Here is a 22,502-nt window from a genome sequence, read left to right on the forward strand (position 1 = left end):
CATTCATGCCGGGGGGGTCTACTCTGAGTATGACCAACACTGGATACAACCCATAGATAGATAATACAAATACTTAACAGTAGTTTTGGTATGTGTCATATCGTAAAAGGTATTCCCAGTTCTCTCACACTTGGCCGAATGGGGGAAATGCCTCTTCTCTAACACAGGGGATGTTTTTCTCTTCAAAATTATTGTCTCGTTTATATTCAGACAGGGTGATTTAATTGGCTAGGTACTTTGAACTGATTTATAGACTATGGCAACTAGTCATAGATAGTGCTCCGTTAAGATTAGATGTGATCGCTGATGTTAATCTCTGATTATGATGATGCACTTTCCAGAACACCTGCTGATTTTCCTTTTGAGATAGTGAACATTAGGGATTCTTTAGCTGTGATTCACTGCATTGCAGGGGGTTGGACTAGATGATCCTTGGGATTATTCTTCCAGCTCTGCAATTCGATTATCCTAACTGCAGAAGGGAACTAGGAAACTGTTTGTTTCTCCTTCCTTTCTCTGCACAGATCCCTTCCAAGCAAATAATTTGATCATGAATATTTAATTGCAGCATTTCTCTACACTACCCCCATCCAAAATAAAGCCTTTTCCCCTAAACATTGTTTATTTAAAATACCCTTTTTTTTTCCTTCCAGGTAGTTCCTTGCTGTCTTACAACACACCAGCCCACACGGAACAATCCTCTCGACTCAATGCCAAAGAAGGTGAGTTCCTTCTTCTGGATCTTGATCATTTGTCTGAGACTGTTTTGCTGTAAAAAGCACCAAACTAGGAGCTCAGTTTGGAAATGCACAGAATCTGCTTCCTTGTCTTTTCATCCCAGAGGCTGGGGAAGATGCTTCTCCTTTCTTCCCCATTGTCTAAAGCAGGTGTGGGGAATCTTTGACCCTCCAGAAGCTGCTGAACTACGGCTGCCATCAACCCTGGCCATTGGCCATGCATGCTGGGGCTGATGGGAGTTGCAGTCCAGCAACCTGCTGGCATTAGGAACTGTTCAACAGGGGAGTGGACTCCCTTGGAAGCTTATGGACTCTCCCTCATTGGAGGTTTTAAAGCAGAGGTTGGATGGGCATCAATCATGGGTGGTTTAGTTGAGATTCCACCCTTGTAAGAGGTTGACTCTTGAGGTTCCTTCCAACTCCACAATTCTATGATACTATGAAGTTCAGGAGGGCCACAGGTTCCCTGTTCCTGGTCTAAAGTTCAGATCCTCACCTTACTGGGGCAGAGACTTGCCTTCTTTTGCTGTATATTGCTTTTAATGTACCTGAGTGTGTTGATGGTGCTCTGCTTTTCTGTTTGTTGCATTAGTCAGTGCAGTTGAACAGGTGTGTAATTGTCCCCCTGTGGACTTTTATCTTCATTTGCCTTTTTGCGTTGCATTCGTCGCCAGTGCCGGATTTACATATAAGCTAAACAAGCTATAGTTTAGGACCCCACTCTCTTGCCCCCCCCAATTTCACTGTTAATATACTTCTTAATTGCATTTCAGTTCAACAATTACTTTGATCAATTACATGTTTTGTTATGTGCAAATGGCTTTAGATACCTATTAGGTCAATAAATTACCATATAGCATATATTCAACACAAAAAACAGTGACAATCTGTTGTTGACAAAGGACAACTGGACATAAAAAGGGCCCCATTACCTTCAGTAGCTGAGGGCCTCATCAAGCCTAAATCCGGCCCTGTTCATGGCCTTCCCGGTAGAGGCCCCCATCCATGCTAGGCAGCCCCTGGACCTTTCCTCCTCCATGGCCTCCTCTCTCCTTCTCTATGTCTGCATCACTGCCAAGCTGAAGCTCAGCAAAGGTCCAAAGCAGGTCTGCAGCACTTCTTTAGGGGTTGGGTTTCCTCATCATGTTAAGAGGGGTGCAGGATGTGCAATATCTGAGCCAACCCTTTTGAGTATATGTGTGTGAAGGCTTTGACCATAGCATTGTGGAGGCACCCAACCTGACCTCCCCTCCTACCTCCTCTGAAATTTGTGAGGCAGTTCTCTGCCCCAAAAGGATGCTATATCTATATCTATATCTATCTATCTATCTATCTATCTATCTATCTATCTATCTATCATCTATCTATCTATCTATCTATCATCTATCTATCTATCTATCTATCATCTATCTATCTATCTATCATCTATCTATCTATCATCATCTATCTATCTATCATCTGTCTATCATCTATCATCTAATAATAATAAGTAGAGTTGATTGGGGAACTGCAGAAATGGGCCCAAATTGGATACAAAAGTTTGCATACAGGGAAAAAAACCCCAGAAACGTTTGTGCAGATTTGTACAGGAAAAATTGCAAACGGATGTGGAAACGAGGCAGATTAAATTTAAGCCTGGAAAAAATGAGGGGCACCGAAATAGACAGATTTCCCCATTTTCCTTAATGCAAAAATATTTCTTGCATATCTGGGGAGGGGGGAGGGGCAGGTTTTTCCGCACAAAAGCACCAAACCCACGTTAATCCTGCAACTTGAATTTTGGCAGTATGCAATCTGAATCCTACCCACTAAACAATGACTGTCTGGGAGAGCCCTTACTTTCGGATAAGTGTGCCCCATGGGATTGCAGTGCTCTAGATCCATGGAGAAAATGTCCTGTGGATCACTCAAACGTTGAAGCCAGACGACTTTGGACGTCTGATTATCTAGAGGCCAACAAGCGAAGAATCCTCCTTATGACTTTCCAGGCACAGCACCCACCAGAGCCTGCTTGTTCTCTGACAAGGGGGGTGGGGCGGGGTCTGGATTTTAGCTAATTCATGCCTTTGCAACTGTCTGTTTCAGCACGAAGCCCACATTTTATATAAAAATCCCTTCTGCAAAGTGTTGTGTCTCGTTGTACTTCCACATTCCCACATCCTGCAGCCGCTGAGTCCATTTCCCTTAGCAATCACTTAATCTAAATCCCAGCTTCATCCTGGCTTTATAAGCCTAACCCTCCCCACCTACAGAAAAAAGAAGACGCAAGCAGCGTATCTGTTTCAGTTTAAGCTCTGCCAACATCTCCTGTGTGCTGACGGTTGATGGGTTTGGCTCTAGGAGATTTTGGGGGAGGGAAAAGGGCCAGGTCTTTTTATAACTTGATGTTTCATTGATTACAATTTCCTTTTTTAGATGTGTTTTTCATATTTACAGCCGTAACAGCATATAAAACGATGATATAATAATCAAGATCAAAGCAATGCAATTCAATATCACAATTTTAATTTATTACCTGCCATTCTCCCTAAGGTCCCAGGGTGCAACCATTTAATAAAGAGCTTAAGAATTTAAAAGATGCAGCCACCCAAAATAGAGTGGGTCCTGAAAATATACGTCTTAGGTGTCAAAAGCCAGGGTAAAGAGCTGCGTCTTCAGTATCCTCTGGATGATATATAGTGCAGTTGCCAAATGTATCTCTTTGGGAGGGAGTTTTACCACTTTGGGGCTGCCACAGAGAAGGCCCTGTCCTGGGCCTCACATGCAGGTCCTGCAATATAATATATAACTGAGTGCTAAAAAGGGGGGATATATCTAGTACATAAGGTAAAACTACAACTGGCCTACACACGCATTTTAGGAACTACAAATCTGCAATTTGACTAAAAGAAGCGGGGCAACCAGCTGCGAAATATTTCAGTTCAGAGAAGTGCAAGTAGATAAATGTTGGATTGATCAATAATTGCTGTAGAGATGACAACAACACAAGCATAGAGGGAGAATCTCTGGATGTGTATACAGGACATGTTAGCATGGCCTCAGGCTGGAAAATGGTCTCTGCATCATGGCAATGAAAGCAACAAGAATGCAAAAAGGAGTAACTGGCAGGTACCAGCTATCAGGGACAAGAGGCCTGTGGGTTGTTTGTTTGTTTTTAGATCACCTGCTTCAGAGATTTGGGTAAGCTGTTTCAGAAAGCCTTAAGATTGCTCCTGGAGGAGGGACTGCTTCAAGCTTCACATTAAACCAACCTTCCCTGACATCTTAGGAGTTGATGGGAGTTGTGGTCTAAAATTCTCCAGAGGGCACTCAAGCCTGTGATGGCTGCAATGAATGCATGCCATTCCAACATTTCTTCGATGAAAATAGGGACGTCCTAAGGAAAGGTCATAGGGACGCGGGTGGCGCTGTGGGTTAAACCACAGAGCCTAGGACTTGCCAATCAGAAGGTCAGCGGTTCGAATCCCCATGATGGGGTGAGCTCCCATTGCTCGGTCCCAGCTCCTGCCCACCTAGCAGTTCGAAAGCATGTCAAAGTGCAAGTAGATAAATAGGTACCGCTTTGGCAGGAAGGTAAACGGCGTTTCCGTGTGCTGTTCACCACATGACCCGGAAGCTGTATGCCGGCTCCCTCGGCCAATAAAGCGAGATGAGCACCGCAACCCCAGAGTCTGCCACAAATAGACCTAACGGTCAGGGGTCCCTTTACCTTTTAAGGAAAGGTGGGACATTCCTGGATTAAATCAGAAACTGGGATGGGTTCTGTAAACAGGGACACTTGGAGGGTCTGTGGACCTAAACCTTGATAGCTGGCGCTGATGAGGACTAGTTTCTTCTTTTTGCATTCTTCTGAGTCCCCACTCCCCACATCATTACCGGCTGCAATAAGCAGCGGGGCGTGATTTTGCAGGTTGTGACGATGCACTCCCTGAAGAGGTAAAGATGAGCGTAGGCCTTGTGGCCGGGGGATGGGAGATCATCACGAGGGTGCCTGCTTGGGGTGACACCCTTGTGTTTCCTGCTCTGTGTGGTTTTGGCCTCAGCAGAGGATGTTATCTGATTCTGCTGCTGCGCCTTCTAACCTCAGCCGCAACCTGCCTCGCAGGCAGAGAGAAGCAGTACGCAAACATTGTGTGTGTGTGTGAATGCGGCACCCTGCAGGTGCTGCCATTGTCTCCGCAGCAGCCGCCCACTTGAGCGCCCTGTGCCCTCCTCGCCCTCCTCTGAGCAGCCCGGCTGCAAGGTGGCAACAAAGCTCACCACGCTTGCCTCCAGCTCCTTCTCTGGGTGAATGGGTATCTGTTTGAAAATAATAACAAAAGCTTGTTTGGACGAAGCAAACAAGGAGAGCCCAGAGCCTCCATCTGAAAGCGGGGAGTGCACACAAACCCATCAACCTCACTGAGAGAGCTGAGCCTCATTCCTTTCTGGACCCCTTGGGGGACAGGTGCTGCGACTGTAAACACAGGAAAGCAAGCAGAGAGAGACAGAGAGCGCTCAGGCTGCAAAAGTAACCCTTCTGGGTTTTGTGCGGTTTTGTTGAATCTGGCGTAACTTCTGTCGCTCGAGAGCAACCCTGTGTTCATTTTCAAAAGGCAACCTGGTTAGATATCTTTTTGTGCAGAGCATGCAAGAGGCTGCGTTTTATTTGGTGTCTGGCCTTCACGCCGTTAATGTACAGGGGTGCTTTCCTCCTTTGTCTGCCTCTAAATAAAAGGAAAAAAGGATCAGAGTAGAATGAAGAAGAAAAAAATGCCCACAAAAATCCCAAGAAAAAGAAAAGGTCTCCTAAGAATCTGTTGGAAACTAGCACAGGGAAATGCTGTCTTCCCCCACCCCTCTTTATTAGATTAAGGGCCAAATAATTTATAATTCAAACAACAATCACAACTTGACTGTCAGTTCTTGAAATTAAGACTTCCAGAATGCAGCAAATGGATCCCATATTTGCTCAAACTGGTTTGAAAAATTTGGATTTTCCCCAAGCGCGCTTATCTTGTGCAAGTACATGATGTTCTAAGTTTAGTGTGGTGTAAGGAGAGCTTTTTCTGGACTAGAGAGTGTATTATGGGATGCAGGGAGTCAGGAGTAGCCAACCTGGTGCTCTCCAGATATTCTTGGGCTCCAACTCCCATCAATTCCAGCTAGCATGCCCAGTGGTTAGAGATGTTTTGTGAGCTTTTTTTGCTATTGCTATTCACATTTCTTAGTTGCTTTATCTAAAAAAAAGGGTCTCAAAGGTCTCAAGATAAAATATAGATAAAAAACTTAATTAAAAACCACATTTAAAAAAGTGCAAAGTACAACATTCCCAAAATGCTCATCCGACAGTGAACTAAAAGATGAGGATGATTTAACAGGAGAGGCTGATTTAACCACCAAAGGGCTAGGTGAAAAAAACATCTTAGCCTGGTGCCTAAGAATGGTCAAAGATGGCACTAGGCACATTTCCCCAGGGAGAGCATGTCCATGGGGACACCCTCCACACCTCCTTCGGAAGAGACACACTGTAAAGGACATCTGGTAAAAACTATGGGGCCTGGGCTTGTTTCTGCGGGAAGGTGGGAACTGTAGACAAGCAACAATCTAAAGGGCACTCTGGAATTAAGTGGTACTGCAGACTGGGACTTGAAATGCACCGAAGGTTAAAAGGGGATACAGTGGTACCTCGGGTAACATATGCTTCAGGTTACATACGCTTCAGGTTACAGTCTCCGCTAACCCAGAAATAGTACCTCGAGTTAAGAACTTTGCTTCAGGATGAGAACAGAAATTGTGCTCCGGCGGCGCAGCAGCAGCAGGAGGCCCCATTAGCTAAAGTGGTGCTTCAGGTTAAGAACGGACCTCTGGAACGAATTAAGTACTTAACCCGAGGTACCACTGTATTACACACTGTGGAACCAGAAGACCATGAAACTCAAGGCCAGCATTTCAGGGGTTGTGTTTATTTGCACAGTATAACTGGGGAACAGAAATGACTGCTAAATTAGGATCTCTCTCTCTCTCTCTCTCTCTCTCTCTCTCTCTCTCTCTCTCTCACACACACACACACACACACACACACACACACACAAACCCTCAATAACAATTAGCTTGGCTGCCACCTTAGTCAGTAGGCTTGCTATCGTACCCTCCAAGATTTCTCAAAGGAAAATAGGGATGCCCTAAGGAAAAGTGGGGCATTCCAGGATCAAATCAGAAACTGGGATGGCTTTTGCAAATCCAGGACTGTCCCTGGAAAATAGGGACACTTGGAGGGGCTGTGCTATGCATTCCTTGCTGGTGTTAATTGGCTATTAATCAGCATTCATGGTTAGGAGCCAAGCCACTAAGCAAGAGAGCAGATTACTCCTAACAGTATCACAGGCGGTTGTGGTTTTGCCGGGGAACATGCTCAGGTTGTCTCTGGCTCCCATCACAACAGTCTGCCTTGTGGTTCGTGTGGCAGGTTCCTTTGGGATCAAGCCCAGCCTCCTCTGGACATTGGCTGAGGTTCCCTGTTAGCAAGCATCCCAACAGTACAAATGTACGGGGTTTCGCGTCCTTGGTACAAATTGTCTTCAGCTGCCTTGGAGACCTGAGTGGTCCTAATGAGAATCATCAGGCTTTCCTGGCCAAGGAACAATTTTATTGCAAACGAAATGAGGCTCCTCTCATCACTAAGTGGAACGATTTGGGCCTCTCTGCTTGTTTTGCTTTAATGGGAAAGAGTCTGTTTCGGTTTCCATGACTTGGCAGACCAGGTCAGATATTGAAGGCGCATAAGGAAAATGGGAGACATCACAAGGTAGTTTATGTGCAGGCAAGGTAGCATCCTTAGAACACCGTTCACGTTTTGCCAAACCCAGATTTCAATATGGCAATGCAAAGCTTATGTAAGGAGTGGCTAAATCTTTTGAGGGTGGCATTGACCCTCAGTCAACATTCTGAGGGCCATTCATCAAAGTGGGTGTGGCCAATGTGGGTGTGGCCAATGTGCAAAAGTGGGTGTGGCAAGAACTTTAGAATTCTCAGGTCTTCTTCTTTGTCCATTAGCTGTTCAGCGCCATTTTAAATCCTTATTTTTATCATCCATCGTTCAATTCAGCAAAAAGCAGTGACAACAATTTAAATGGACAAATGTAAGGGGTGTGCACAGAAGACATGGAAACCTTTTGGCATCGCAGCGGTGAGCACACAGGAATGGTCAGGAATGTTGCTTTTTAAAAGGGGAAATTACATTCTTGTTTTTAAAAGGCCAGATTTTGGTGAGGGGCTTGGAAGTCCGCAAAAAGCTTTTGGCAACAGTTTTTAAAATGGGGAAAAAATGGCAGAGGGGGGGGGGTTTGAGGACACAAAAAACCAACAGAGGACACGTGGTAGAGGCAGAGGCCCCAGCCCAGTTGCCACCGTGGCGCCTGAGACCTGGAGCTAAGGCAGCGGGTGGTGGTGGCAGGCAGAGAATGGGCACCCACAGTGAAAACTTTGTGGGTACCCAGGGCCCCCTGGAGATGGCGCCAGTGCCTTTTGGTAAAATGGCATAACAATAGGGGAACCACAGGAGCATGTTTTTGTGTGTGTTTCATTTTATAGTTTTTAATTTGTTTATTTATCTAAGAAAGGACATACAGTGAAGTAACATGCAATATAAGAAAGAAAAGAGACGGACAGACAGTCAGACAACACAACCGAATGAAAATTAAACGTACACACAAAATGCAAATTTGAGTTGTTTCGTTCATTATCCCTGAAGATAATTATTATTGGCGTTGGGACTGGGATGGGGGTAGTAATGCCTCTCTGCCCCGCTAAATTTTATAGTTTTTACTTATTTTTTTATTTTGTATTCTTGTAAATCGCTTAGAGAACATTGTAATTAAGTGGCACATACCTTGTTTGAATGAACGAACGAACGAACGAATGAATAATTCTATGACCTTGATGGCTTTGATGTCCTAGTCTAATGCAAAGCAGGCACTCATGTACCCCTCTGCGGTAAAAATGCACAAACAGGACATATTTCTATTCAGATTATTGTAATTCTCTATAGATTTGTCTATAAATCGGCACGTGCATGTTTGTGCAAACCAGTGTCCTCTTTTTCCTCAGTGTGTTTCCTCTTTTTTTGTGTGTGTGGGCAGGGTGGGGGGAGTTGCAGTGTGCAAGTGGTTAGCCTATTGCAGATAGTGGGCAGACACCACCACTCCTGTTCCAACAAGGATGGCAGTCAGGGCAATGAGTTAAAAAAACACCACAACCTTCCCCATATGTGAGGTCCAAATCTGTTCTTCCCTCCAAACACACACACACACACACACACAGCAATTTAATTAAAACAGCAACAGCTATGCAACGCTAAAAACTCTTTAAGAAAATAGCACCTCTTGCTGCGCCCTCAGAAGTAGAGTTACTCTAGAATAGGGGTCAGCAAACTTTTTTAGCAGGGGGCCGGTCCCCGGTCCCTCAGACCTTGTGGGGGTCTGGACTATTTTTTTGGGGAGGGATGAATTCCTATGCCCCACAAATAACCCAGAAATGCATTTTAAATAAAAGGACACATTCTACTCATGTAAAAACACGCTGATTCCCAGACCATCTGCGGGCCGGATTTAGAAGGCGCTTGGGCCGCATCTGGCCCCCGGGCCTTAGTTTGCCTACCCATGCTCTATAAAGAGTGAGTTCTAGATCTTTTTCCACAAGGGAAGGATCACACACCCCCATAAGTAATATATTGGTTTTTGAAGCATCTTTTGTGAATGCAGGAGGCCACCCTGCCAGGAAGACCTTCTGCAGATAGAAAAACACACCTTTGCTTACCCTGAGAGCCAGTGTGGTGTAATGGTTAAGAGCGGTAGATTCGTAATCTGGGGAACCGGGTTCGCGTCTCCGCTCCTCCACATGCAGCTGCTGGGTGACCTTGGGCTAGTCACACTTCTCTGAAGTCTCTCAGCCTCACTCACCTCACAGAGTGTTTGTTGTGGGGGAGGAAGGGAAAGGAGAATGTTAGTCGCTTTGAGACTCCTTTGGGTAGTGATAAAGTGGGATATCAAATCCAAACTCTTCTGAGAGATTTCACAGAATTGAAGGGGAACCCCAAGGGTCTTCTGATTTAGTCCTCTGCAATGCAGGAATATCAACTAAACTAAAGCATCCATGAGAGATGGGCATTGAACCTCTGCTGAGACTCCACCCCCTCCCAAGGGAGTCCCTTGCACTGTCAAACAGCTCTTCCCTTCATTACGTTCTTCCAGACATATAGTTGGAATCTCCTTTCTTTTTAAGCATCTCTCCCTCTCAGGAACCCTTTGCATCTTTCCCTCATTCCCTTTCCCCCCTTTTACTGGCCAAACAACCCCAAATCCCTGTCAGGACTTGGCGCACCAAAATTTGCTGTTGTCCCCCACCTGCGACCACCACCACGTATACTTTATGTTGTTGTTGCTGCTGCTCCTGCATGGAACTATAAAGTTGGGATTCTTTCGTTCCAGGAGAAACAGTAGCTTGCTCTTGGGGGCTTAAAAAAAAACCACCACTGTTTTCCTTTGAAATTCCAGGGCTGGTGTTGTGTCTGCATTTTTCCATGACCCTCTTTGGAGGTAGCCATGTGCATTTTTCAGAGAGAGAGAGAGAGAGAGAGAGAAGGGGGGGGAAGGAGGGGAAGGCAACCGCTCCTGGAAACAAAGCCCTGTTGTCTCTGCGCTGGAGCAGGCAGGAAACACTGCTCACAGGGGATCCCTGAAGGCCAGGACTGTCCCAGCGCGAGACTCCAGTGCGCTGAATTCAACCTGACAGCTTGTCTGGAGCACTTTCTAAGTAACCATTATCCTTCCTTTGCCCCTTGCTAAATAAGGGGGCTTCTCTGCCCCCATCCATCTCCCTCCCCCCCTCTGCCTTGAGTGCATGTAGTGCAGTCCTCTGGCACATGTGTGCAAGGAATGTGCTGGAGGGGATACCTTTGCCCCCTTCAGAAAGATCCCAGACTGATCCGGGCTTTTTCCTAAGACAAAAAGTTAATGCGTTTCCTGATGGTGTGTTTCTACAGACCAACAGCGTGTGTCTATCTCCAGCTTGCATTACGCCTGCGCTCATGCGTGTAAGTGCTGTGTTTCCGCACAGTTATGGCTGCATGCACACCATGCAATTGAATCCCATTTCCTCTTCCCCAAGAATCCTGGGGACTGTAGTTTTTTTGAAGGGTGCTGGGAATCATAGTGCTGGGAAGGGTAAGCTACAGCTCCCCAGATTCATAAGAACATAGGAAGAAGGCTGCTGGATCAGGTCCATGGGTGCCTAGGTAGTCCAGGATCCTGTACTCACAGGGGCCAGCCAGGGGCCCCAAGGGAAACCCACAAGCAGGATTCAAACACAAGAGCCCTCTCCTTTCCTGCAGCTTCCAGCAACTGGCATCCACAAGCATCCACAACCACACAGTGAAGACCTTACTTGGAAAATCAATACAACCCAGGTGGTTAAGAAAGCCCAGCAGAGACTCCATTTCCTCAGAGTATTGTGGAAGAACGATGTCAATCAACATTTGATGACCTCCTTCTACCAGTCCACAATAGAAAGTGTCCTTTCATACTGCATCACGGTGTGGTACGCTGGTTTGACATAAACTGATAGGAAGTGCCTACAGAGGGTGGTGAATACAGCACAAGATATTATGGGCTGTCCCGTGAATCCGCTGGATGAAATAGCAGAAAAACGTTGCCTCAGGAGAGTGAGGAAAAGTCTCACACCCTGGCCAGCATTTTCTTGATCTCCTGCCCTCAGGCAGAAGATATAGAAGCATGATTAGTCGCACCAACAGGGTAAAGAACAGCTTCTATCCGTGGGCTGTTAGGCTGCTGAATGAGAAGATAACAACAGGGCAACTAACTTTCGGGTTTGGTGGGTGTGCATCAGTAAACAAGGGCAATTAGTCTTAAGAGAGCTGAGTGGGGGGTGCTTGTGTAATCTCACTGTATACAAGTTGTACAAGTGACAATAAAGTATTTCAATTTCAATTTCAATTGCTGCCTCCAACTGTGTAGGCAAAGCATAGCCATCGTGGCTAGAGGCCATCAATATCCCTTTCCTCCTCCATGAATTTGCCTATTCCTCTTTCAAAGCCGTCTGGGTTGGTAATCATCATTGCCTCCTGTGGGAGGGAGTTCCATAGTTTAACTTTGCAGAGAGGGAATGTGCGTCAAATGAATGGCATGTCCGCAGCCTCACCATGCAGAAACAAAACCAGGGTCGTGTCCTGGTTAAAAGTGTTGGACGAGGAATTGTTCTTCTAGTCCCCACTCGGCCGTAAAGTTCACTGGCTGACCTGAGCTGGTCGCTATCTTCCTGCCCAGCTTACCTTATGAGGCTGTTGTGAGGATTACATTGGGGAAGAGGGCACAGAACCACGCAGATGCACCCTGAGCTGTTTGGAGAAATAGATCTTGCATTTCTATTGGCTGCAAGAGTGTAGAGTCCAATTCCTGAAAATCTGTTTGATTTCATTTTTTTGCTGGGTGGGGGAAGGCTGACAGCAGCATAACTTTCACCAGTGGAGTCCCAGGACTTAAACTAGTGTGGTGGACTTACACCAGCACACCCCTGGTTGAGCCAGGATGAGAAAGACCCACCTGTTGAGGGGGCACCTATTCTGAACATACTCATCTTGGCTGACCTTGGGCTTGGATGGTGCTTCAAGTGGATGGAATTTCCCCCACCTCTAAAATCACTTTGAATTATTTTATTTGCATACGCTGCAACCCCACTCTCAACATACGTTTCCCTGGGTGACTAACAATGGAATAAGCATAAAAGTGCATTTTCTTTTAAAAAGAAAATAATAAAGTTACTGGCATAGAGATGAATGCAACAGGAAGCAACTGTTTATTCAAGAGAGCAGGAGTAGCTGACCCCTAAGCCAGATCTAGCCTGGCAAGCTGGAAGCTTGATCACCCCATTTCAGGGCTGTGGGGCTCCCTCCACGCTGAGATGGGGAGAGAAAATGTTTTCTGCCTGCCGGCCCTCTTGAGAGGTTGTTTATCATCAATGTGGCCCTCAGGCCAAAACAGGGTCAGCTACCCATGAAGCAGGAGATTAAATCGCAATAGTTCTATGTGTTAAAAGATGCTAACGTTAGCTGTTCTTAAAAGCCTGGGAAAACCAGAAAGGCCAAAAGGAAAGTATTTCTTTAGGCAAGCCGTGATTTCCAGTGCATCCTATACACCAGGGGTGTCCCCGTAAATGCTACCGGACTCCAACCCCAGTCAGTCCCAGCCAGCTTGGGCGAGATCAGGAATGATGGGAGTTGTAGTCCGGCAGTATTCAGAGTGCCCACCCTCCCCCAGGTTCCACATCCTGACTATGTAAATCAGAAGTAAGCGCCACTGAATTCATGGGACTTACTGAGCACAGCTGTCAACTTTTCCCTTTTCTTGCAAAGAATCCTATTCGGAATAAGGGAAGTATTTTATAGGCAAAGGTTAGCAGCTGAAGAGGTCCCTGCTCCAAGAAACTTCCAGTCCACATTTCAGCAGTTGGCTAACTGGGAGGGAAAGCAGCTAAGGCTAGCAAGGAGCGATTCAAAGCTGAAGCGGCCTTTACAGGAAACACCAGCACAAAGGCGGCAGGCAGAGCTGCTCCCAGAAATTATCAATGAGGCCTAAATGGTCTGCAAATCTGAGAGATCTTTGGATGAAAGAGTCTGTGACGTTGTAGACATTGTTTAATATCCTTTTTCTCTGGTTTGCAATAGAGTCTGTGTTCATTCAAGGACCTTCTGGATGGAAACCAGATGGCTGTGAGATGACGGCTCTTGAAAGCCTCATAGGATTTATATTGTGCTTTTTAATTTTGTTTGGAATTGGACACATATTTGTCATGGAGGCCGTCACAGAGATCCTCATATCTGCTGAAGCCGGCAGGATGGCAGAGAGGGCAGCTCTTTTCCCCTCATCATTTGCAAAATATTGTTACGTGCCACCTCAGTCCCCTACATCACCCTCCAACATTTCTCTGATGAAAATAGGGATGCCCTATTCTATAACTGGGGCGCGGGTGGCGCTGTGGGTTAAACCACAGAGCCTAGGACTTGCCGATCAGAAAGTCAGCGGTTTGAATCTCCATGACGGGGTGAGCTCCCATTGCTCGGTCCCAGCTCCTGCCAACCTAGCAGTTCGAAAGCACGTCAAAGTGCAAGTAGATAAATAGGTACCACTCCGGCGGGAAGGTAACGGCGTTTCCGTGCGCTGCTCTGGTTTGCCAGAAGTGGCTTAGTCATGCTGGCCACATGACCCGGAAGCTGTACGCCGGCTCCCTCGGCCAACAAAGCGAGATGAGCGCCGCAACCCCAGAGTCGGCCACGACTTGACCTAATGGTCAGGGGTCCCTTTACCTATGGGGGACCTCTGGCCCTCCAGAAGTCATTGAACTACAATGTCCATCATCTCAGGATGTTTATTCCATAAGAATTATAATTATTTATATTATTTATATCCCACCCAACTGACTAGGTTGCCCCAGCCATTCTGGGTGGCTTCCAACATATAGATAACAGCATAATAAAACATTAAACATTTAAAGGGCTGCCTTCAGATGTCTTCTAAAAGTTGTATCTTATCTCCTTGGCTCAGGGGTAGCATAACTCTGTACCTTCCAACATTTCTCCTATGAAAATGGGGACCTCCTGAGGAAAAGCGGGACATTTTGGGATCAGATCAGAAACCAGGACGGCTTCTGTAAATCTGGGACTGTCCCTGGAAAGCAGAGACACTTGCAGGGTCACCTAGCAGTGAGAGACTGCAGGGATTCCAGACGCTTACCTAGGTTTGGTTTCCTTGAAATGAAGCTCAGCAGAGACTGTGGTGTCTATTGGATATATTTCCACACATATTTAACCTGAGCACAGGATGGAGGGACTCCCAGCATCAACACCGCAACAGATACTGATTCTCCATTAGTTGCAGCTCTGGATCCAGCACAGAGCAAGCAGGTCTCTGTGTCTTCAGCTTCCAGCCTGCTTTCTAATCAGCTCCCACACACTCTCTCTTTCCCTATTTTCCCCGTACCTTGCAGCTAGGGGAAGGGGAAGAACCACCCATTCATTCTATGGGCGGGGCAGTAAGGCACATCCATTTGTTCTATGGCACAGAGCAATTTATTTCATTAGTCATACCTCGTGTTACGTCCGCTTCATGTTACGTTCTTTCAGGTTATGTCCCGCAGCGACCCGGAAAGGGTTACTTCCGGGTTTTGCCGCTCGCGCATGCGCGGAAGCGCAAAATGATGTCACTTGCATGCAGAGAAGCGGCAAATCACAGCCCATGTGTGCGCAGATGCGCAACTGTGGGTTGCGCTCTTTTCATGTTGAGAACGGGCCTCCGGAACGGATCCCGTTCGCAACCAGAGGTATCACTGTACATTAATCACGATGCTTGACTAGTCAGCCACGGCCATTGCCATCTTGTTTTCGTACATTCTAGCCCCGCCCCCCGATACAAAATCCCAATAATTGGAAGAGACTCGAAGCATCATCCATACTGACCCTATCCCCAACTTCCATAGCTCAGAGCTGCATCTCAGTGTTTGGCTGGGGTGGGGTGGGCAGAAATCCAGCTTCTCCTGCCAACTTTGCCCAACTCAACAGGCTGGCTGCGAGCTCTGTCACAAGAATGGGATTGTTTTTGCAAAATAAATAAACAGAAACCCCGTGCTCTGGATTGCTTCCCTGGCTGAGAATGCCTCATTGTGTCTGAAACACATTTTGCAAGGCTCTGGGTTAGGTGGCTGCCGAGTGCTGCCGTGGTGCACACATTGCATTCATTTGGCTGATGGCAGGGGGTGGGCTTTGGAGCCAGAGAACCAGAAAAATGTTGGCTCCCCTGAGCAACTATTGTCATTGTCATTTTGGAAAGATGTGGAAATGCACTCATTAAGTTCCCAGTTGTTGCTGATTCCAAAATCCCCAACCCAAAGCTCCTCTTCCTGGGGCCGTGTCTCCCTCGCAGGTTTCAGCTGGAATCATAGAAGCACAGAATGGTAGAGTTTGAAGGTACTCCGAGGGTCATCTAGTCCAACCCCCTGCAATCTTTTGTCCAACGTGGGGCTCGAACCCATGACCTAGAGATTAAGAGCCTCATGTGCCACCAACTGAGCTGTCCCAGCTTTTAGTCTCATTTCTTCTCCATTCTAGTGTTGGGCCAATGGGCTGACTCCATATAAGGCAGATTCCCGTGTTTCTATTGCAGAACGATGAGGACTGGGATCTTGCTTGTTTTTAGGGGAAGGACTGTAGCTCAGTGGTAGAGCATCTGCTTTGCATGCAGAAGGTCCCAGGCATCTCCAGGTACACCTGGTAGAGAAACCCTGGTCAGTGCAAACATTTCTGAGCTGGATGGCCCAATAGGCTGACTCAGTATAAGGTGGCTTCCTGTGTTCCTAGCGAGCTAATCCCTGGGCGATGAGACAGTCCCACAACCATCCCGCATACACGCAAATACACACAAATAACTGACGAAACATGCATCATGCATACAGATGACTCTGCCTCTGTTTGTCTGTTGTTGTTTTAAAAAATCCACACCAGCTTCTAGCATTTAAAAAAACGAAACCAGGAAAATACCAAGGAAGCTTTCCCTGCGCCAGCTGGAAGAGACAACAACATGAGGGGTTTTTTCCATCTGACAATTTTTGCAGTCTTTGTCATTCCCAAAAGGAGCAGACAATAGGATCTTCTGGCTTTAATTCGTTTGGGAGATTAAAGCTGTTCTCCTTCCCATCCCAAGAGCATTATCTCAGGACTTGTTTTAAAACTGCCCTTTCAAGGGTCTCTCAAGTGCCAGGTTCACCAGATGGCAGGGATGGGAATCTGCACTTGTGGCTAAAGGAAAGCGACAGAAAGACCCCTTTGCTGCTGAGTGGTGGGGTTTTTATTTTATTTTTTGAAAAATAGAACTGAAAATCATTGACAAGGACCAAAGGTTTTCTCAAACTTTCTGGTGGTAGGTTGTCAATTTCTTCTTCTTTGCAAAGTATATTATTTCACTGAGTCGGTGTGGTCACAACTACTCTGTACATTTAATACATGATTATACAACTTTTAGGGATGCAGGTGGTGCTGTGGGTTAAACCACAGAGCCTTGGGCTTGCCAATCGGAAGGTCGGTGGTTCAAATCCCCGCGACGGGGTGAGCTCCTGTTGCATGGTCCCTGCTCCTGCCGAACTAGCAGTTTGAAAGCACATCAAGTGCAAGTAAATAAATAGGTACCACTCCAGCGGGAAGGTAAACAGCGTTTCCGTGCACTGCTCTGGTTCGCCAGAAGCGGCTTAGTCATGCTGGCCACATGACCCGGAAGCTGTATGGCGGCTCCCTTGGCCAATAAAGTGAGATGAGCGCTGCAACCCCAGAGTTGGCCACGACTGGACCTAATGGTCAGGAGTCCCTTTACATTTACCTATACAGTTTTTAACAGTCATGGAGAATCCTGGGAACCATAGTTTGCATAGGGTGCTGGGAACTGTAGCTCCGGGAGGGCAGCACCATTAAAAAAACCCTACGCTTCCCAGGATTCTCTGTGTTAACAGTGGCATAAAATTTCTTTAAATGCGTGGCATGGAGGTGACCTTGGACCAGAGTCTAGTGAACCTGTGGTACACAGAAGTGCTGTGCAGGCAGCACTGTTGTAGTTTTATACTTCCATAATGCTGTTTTGTTTTGAAAATAAAAAAACAATGAGCCACAAAAATGGGGCATCTCATTTGCTGATGGTTAAATGTGGGAAGCATTTAGTTTTTAAAAAGCCGGTTCTTTTCTTGTTGAGTAAGGCTGTAGCTCGCCCTGTTACTCCTTTTGGTATTAGGCTTTGGTCCTGTGGATACTCATTCAATAATATCTCCCGGTTTCAAATCCTGTTGATTCAGAGCTGTTACCCTGAGGCAAAATTCTTGCTCTCTTGGAACATGGAAATTCCAGGATTTATTAATATTTTTTTTAGCGGAGTTGCTGGCTGGAAAAGATCAAAACCAGCATGTACACACATTGAGTATACAGATGATAGAATCATGGAAATGTGGGGTTGGAAGGGACCCCCAGAGGTCATCGAGTCCAACCCCAACATCCTAGGGCTGCTGCAGCTGCCACCAAGAAGCAAAACAAGGCACTGAGTGAGTCAACAAGAAGTGCAAGGGAAGTAGGAGGACTGAGGGAGGGCAGGCAAGTGGTAAGAGAGGTTACGATTTGGCTTAGGGTTAGGTGTCAACAAGGGTATTCACATTTTTTAAAAGGCCCCACAGGAAGATGGTGCCTGTGATCTATTTGGCATGAGCACCCTCTGCATGTGTCCGCTTCCTACATATTCCCTGTGTCCACTTCCTACAAACTGTATTTTTCGCTCTATAAGACACACCAGACCACAAGACGCACCTAGTTTTTGGAGGAGGAAAACAAGAAAAAAAATATTCTGAATCTCAGAAGCCAGAACAGCAAGAGGGATCGCTGCGCAGTGAAAGCAGCAATCCCTCTTGCTGTTCTGGCTTTTGGGATAGCTGCGCAGCCTGCATTCGCTCCATAAGACGCACACAGATTTCCCCTTACTTTTTAGGAGGGAAAAAGTGAGTCTTATAGAGCAAAAAATACGGTATTTCTTTCAAGGTGCTATTGGCTACGTCCGTTATTTACATGCTGCGTCTCCTGGGCTCAGCTTGACTTTTCAGACGTCTTAGAGAACCTCAGAGCTGCTGATGGTGATGCCCACCTCTCACACCGGTTGGCTGCAGCAAATCCAGGACAACAGGAGCGAGGGATCTGTGGCCCTTAAGATGCTGTCGGACTCCCAACTCCCATCAGTCCCAGCCAGCATGTCCAATTGTCAGGGAAGCCGGGAGTCATGGCTCATCAACATCTCAGAGAGCACTAGCTCACCTTGATCCCTAGGTTGTAACGAAAGCAAGCACAAATTTTTAACCACCTCCTAACAACCAGCCCTTCTTTTCTCCCGTTCTTGCCTCTGTGCCCTGCTCTAAATGAAACATTCGCTTCTTCTTTTTTCCTAGATGCTTCTTCCTATGATGCAGTCAGAAGATCAGGATGGGGCAATAGCATGAACTCCAGCCACAACAACAAAAGTGAGTTGCCGATGGCCTAGATGACAACTGGCACATCCTGTTTAACTTTTAAAAAAATTGAATTAAGCGCTACAACAATGGCTGTGTCCACTGACTCCTCTCACACAAAGGAAAGAGAGAGTCTTTAACCCATTTTGACCTCAAAGTAAGCAGAGATTTAGGCAGATTTCTTCGGTTAGGCATCTCAGCTGTCACTCTCATCTGTATCTTGGATTGAGAACAGAAGGTGTTCAGCTGAGCTATAGAAAGGGAGAGCAGTGCCATTGGCTCTGTTGATGTTCATACTGTGGAGGAATGGGGTTAAGTGACGGTGAAGTCCCGACCGCCTGTGTTACTGTGTTTTAATTTTAGTTTAAGCCATCTCAAGAACTTCCGTTAGTTGTTGTTTAGTCGTTTAGTCATGTCCGACTCTTCGTGACCCCCTGGACCAGAGCACGCCAGGCACTCCTGTCTTCCTCTGCCTCCCGCAGTTTGGTCAAACTCATGCTGGTAGCTTCAAGAACACTGTCCAACCATCTTGTCCTCTGCCGTCCCCTTCTCCTTGTGCCCTCCATCTTTCCCAACATCAATCTTTCCCAACATCAGGGTCTTTTCCAGGGAGTCTTCTCTTCTCATGAGGTGGCCAAAGTATTGGAGCCTCAGCTTCAGGATCTGTCCTTCCAGTGAGCACTCAGGGCTGATTTCCTTAAGAATGGAGAGGTTTGATCTTCTTGCAGTCCATGGGACTCTCAAGAGTCTCCTCCAGCACCATAATTCAAAAGCATCAATTCTTTGGCAATCAGCCTTCTTTATGGTCCAGCTCTCACTTCCATACATCACTACTGGGAAAACCATAGCTTTAACTATATGGGCCTTTGTTGGCAAGGTGATGTCTCTGCTTTTTGACTCCCCCTAATTTCAGTGGGAGCTCTGCTCAGCTAACTTATCTATTTATTTATTTATTCATGTATTTAAAATATTTGTATGCCGTTGTATCATAAAAAAAATCAAAGCAGTTTATAGCTTTAAAAACATACAATAAAAACCATTAAAAAGTTTCAAACAGACATCAGTTAACATTGCGGAAGGGATGTTTACTTTAGCATCCCCTCGTAGCACAAAGTTTCTGGGCCGCTTAGAGTCATAAAACAATGTAAATATAAAATGAAACATTTTTAGAAAGCATTGAAATCAAAACTAAATAAATGCAAGCAGGATTTATGAAGGGCAGATCAAGCTTTTTTTTTGTACCACCTACCGTAATCTGTAAATTCACCAAAAGCCCGAATAAGACTCTCTATGCTGCAGTTGTTGACTTCTCCTAAGCCTTTGATTTACCGGTAATAGATAGGGGACAGCTGTGGAACAAACTGGCCCATTCAAATATAGATAAAAGACTTCTCTGGCTCACCCAACAAGTACATCGAGGGAACCTCATGCAAGTGAGCCTGGGCCTTCAAGGCAATTCCAATTAACAGAGGTGTCAAGCTAGGATGTATACTGGCACCCTTCCTATTTAATTAGTATATCAATAATCTCATCCCTGATATGGCATCCCCATCCTTTCTTGCCCCCACCCTTGGGAATCGTAAAGTGCCAATTCTGCTCTACGCTGATGATTTCATTTTGTTATCTCAGAATAAAATCGGACTTTGAAGGATGCTGGTTAAATTTGGACAGCTGTATGAAAAAAAGAGCATCTAAAACATAACTATGATAAAACCAAGGTCACTGTATTTGGCAAGAGGACTACCAAATCCAGGTGGTCACACCCTTGAGGAAGTACCCAGATTTAAATATCTAGGATTACTTATCGATGGGAAGTCATCATGGAAACCCCACCTGGACGCAATTAAGCTTATATCTGTGTCATTCTACTGGGCAGCTATATAGGTTCTTCCATTCAAAGGGTGGGCAGTTAATCAACCCAGCTATTAAGATTGCCCAAAGGTTCTACAGGGCTGAGATATGGGGAATTGGTGTTAAATCTGAAATAGAGGTCCTGCAATAGGCAGATTTGGGGGCTTCCCTGTGGGACACTGGCAGCCCACCTCAAAGCTGAGTTGGGCTACCCCTCATTAGCAGCCAGAATTGATCTAGCCCAGGGGTCAGCAAACTTTTTCAGCAGGGGGCTGGTCCACTGTCCCTCAGACCTCGTGGGAGTGCCAAACTATATTTCGGGGGGGAGGGAATGAATGAATTCCTATGCCCCACAAATAACCCAGCGATGCATTTTAAATAAAAGCATACATTCTACCCATATAAAAACACCAGGCAGGCCCCACAAATAACGCAGAGATGCATTTTAAATAAAAGGACACATTCTACTCATGTAAAAACACACTGATTCCCGGACCAACTGCGGGCCGGAGTTAGAAGGCGATTGGGCTGGATTCAGCCCCCGGGCCTTAGTTTGCCTACCCACGATCTAGCCTATCTGAGATACTGGCACAGGCTAAATGCCTTCAAGGATCATACTCTTACTAAGCTCTGCTGGTTAGAGCAACTAAGGACAGGGAACTGGGCACAAAAGTGCCAAGAGAATTTTAGGGCTTTTAATCTTCAAATGGAGAACTACTTAGCCCATGTGAAATTGGATTTTTGATCAGGATGCCAACCAAGACAGAGTATCCATCATTGCTGCCCATTACTCTACTTGGTACCCCCCAAATTAAGACCAATCACTCAAGGCTCCATTACCTTGAGACTTTGACCTTCCCACAACTAAGCAGGGCCTTTGTGGAACTAAGATTTCAACAAATGCCCACAGCATATTTGGAGGGGAGATATAAGGAAATTCCCCATATGGATTGCAAATGTATACATGGATGCAATCTGGCAGAGGACATCACACACTATCTGCTGATTTGCCTCCTGTATACAATGCCCAGAGGAAAATTTATACAGTACTGCCAATTCTTAAATGGCTTCCAGGTCAATCTGCACAGGACATAGCAGATAAACATCTGCAGGTACATATTACACACCAGATAGCCAAATTTGCACTGGCAGCCAAGAAGCTCCATTCCAGCTATGTGGCTGCACTCCAATTTTAAGTTTTAATGTTGTAAATTTCTTTTTATGCTGTAAACTGCTACAAGTTACGTTGTATGATTTTAGATCAGGCATAGGCAAACTCAGCCCTCCAGATGTTTTGGGACTACACTTCCCATCATCCCTGACACTGGTCCTGTTAGCTAGGGATGAAGGGAGTTGTAGTCCCAAAACACCTGGAGGGCCGAGTTTGCCTATGCCTGTTTTAGAGGAAAGTTTCCTTTTATTCTCCATTGTAAAGGCCTTTGGCTATATACAATAAAAATGATTGACTTATCAACTAAACAAATGCAATGAAAATAGGGCACACAACACCCCTATGATTAAAATGCACAGGGTTGTTTTTTGTTTTTTTTACAAAAACAGAAAGACCCAAACTATTGTAGGTTATCTGGAAGGCCTGCATAAACAGACCACAAAGAAGAGGACCTTGGATTGACTGAGTCAATCTGAGAATTTTTAGGGGAGTGGGGGGAAGCTAGCAGGACTGTGGGGGTTGAAGGACAGAGCGGCTTTGTGGTGAGGTGGACAGAGTGGCCTAGTGGTGAGGTGGGGCAGGGCAGCTGGGAATTCTTCTCTGGATTGGATTTGAATCCAAACCAGAGAAAAGTCCAGGTGCTGGTAAGGCTCACCTCTTCTCTGAGGCAG

General features: G+C 46.0%; 1 protein-coding gene across 7 annotated transcripts in view; it reads left to right on the plus strand.

Annotated features, from left to right (window-relative positions):
• Positions 1-22,502, plus strand: part of FLI1 (Fli-1 proto-oncogene, ETS transcription factor) — a 120,180-nt gene that overhangs the window by 92,332 nt on the left and 5,346 nt on the right. For all 7 annotated transcript variants that reach the window (XM_053366449.1, XM_053366448.1, XM_053366454.1 and 4 more), the window contains 2 exons: positions 654-722; positions 18,750-18,821. In XM_053366449.1, the coding sequence (XP_053222424.1) occupies positions 654-722; positions 18,750-18,821 (141 nt within the window). The remainder of the gene's footprint in view (positions 1-653; positions 723-18,749; positions 18,822-22,502) is intronic.

This window comes from Podarcis raffonei, chromosome 15 (genome assembly GCF_027172205.1).
Source record: "Podarcis raffonei isolate rPodRaf1 chromosome 15, rPodRaf1.pri, whole genome shotgun sequence".
In the NCBI taxonomy this organism is placed as follows: domain Eukaryota; kingdom Metazoa; phylum Chordata; class Lepidosauria; order Squamata; family Lacertidae; genus Podarcis; species Podarcis raffonei.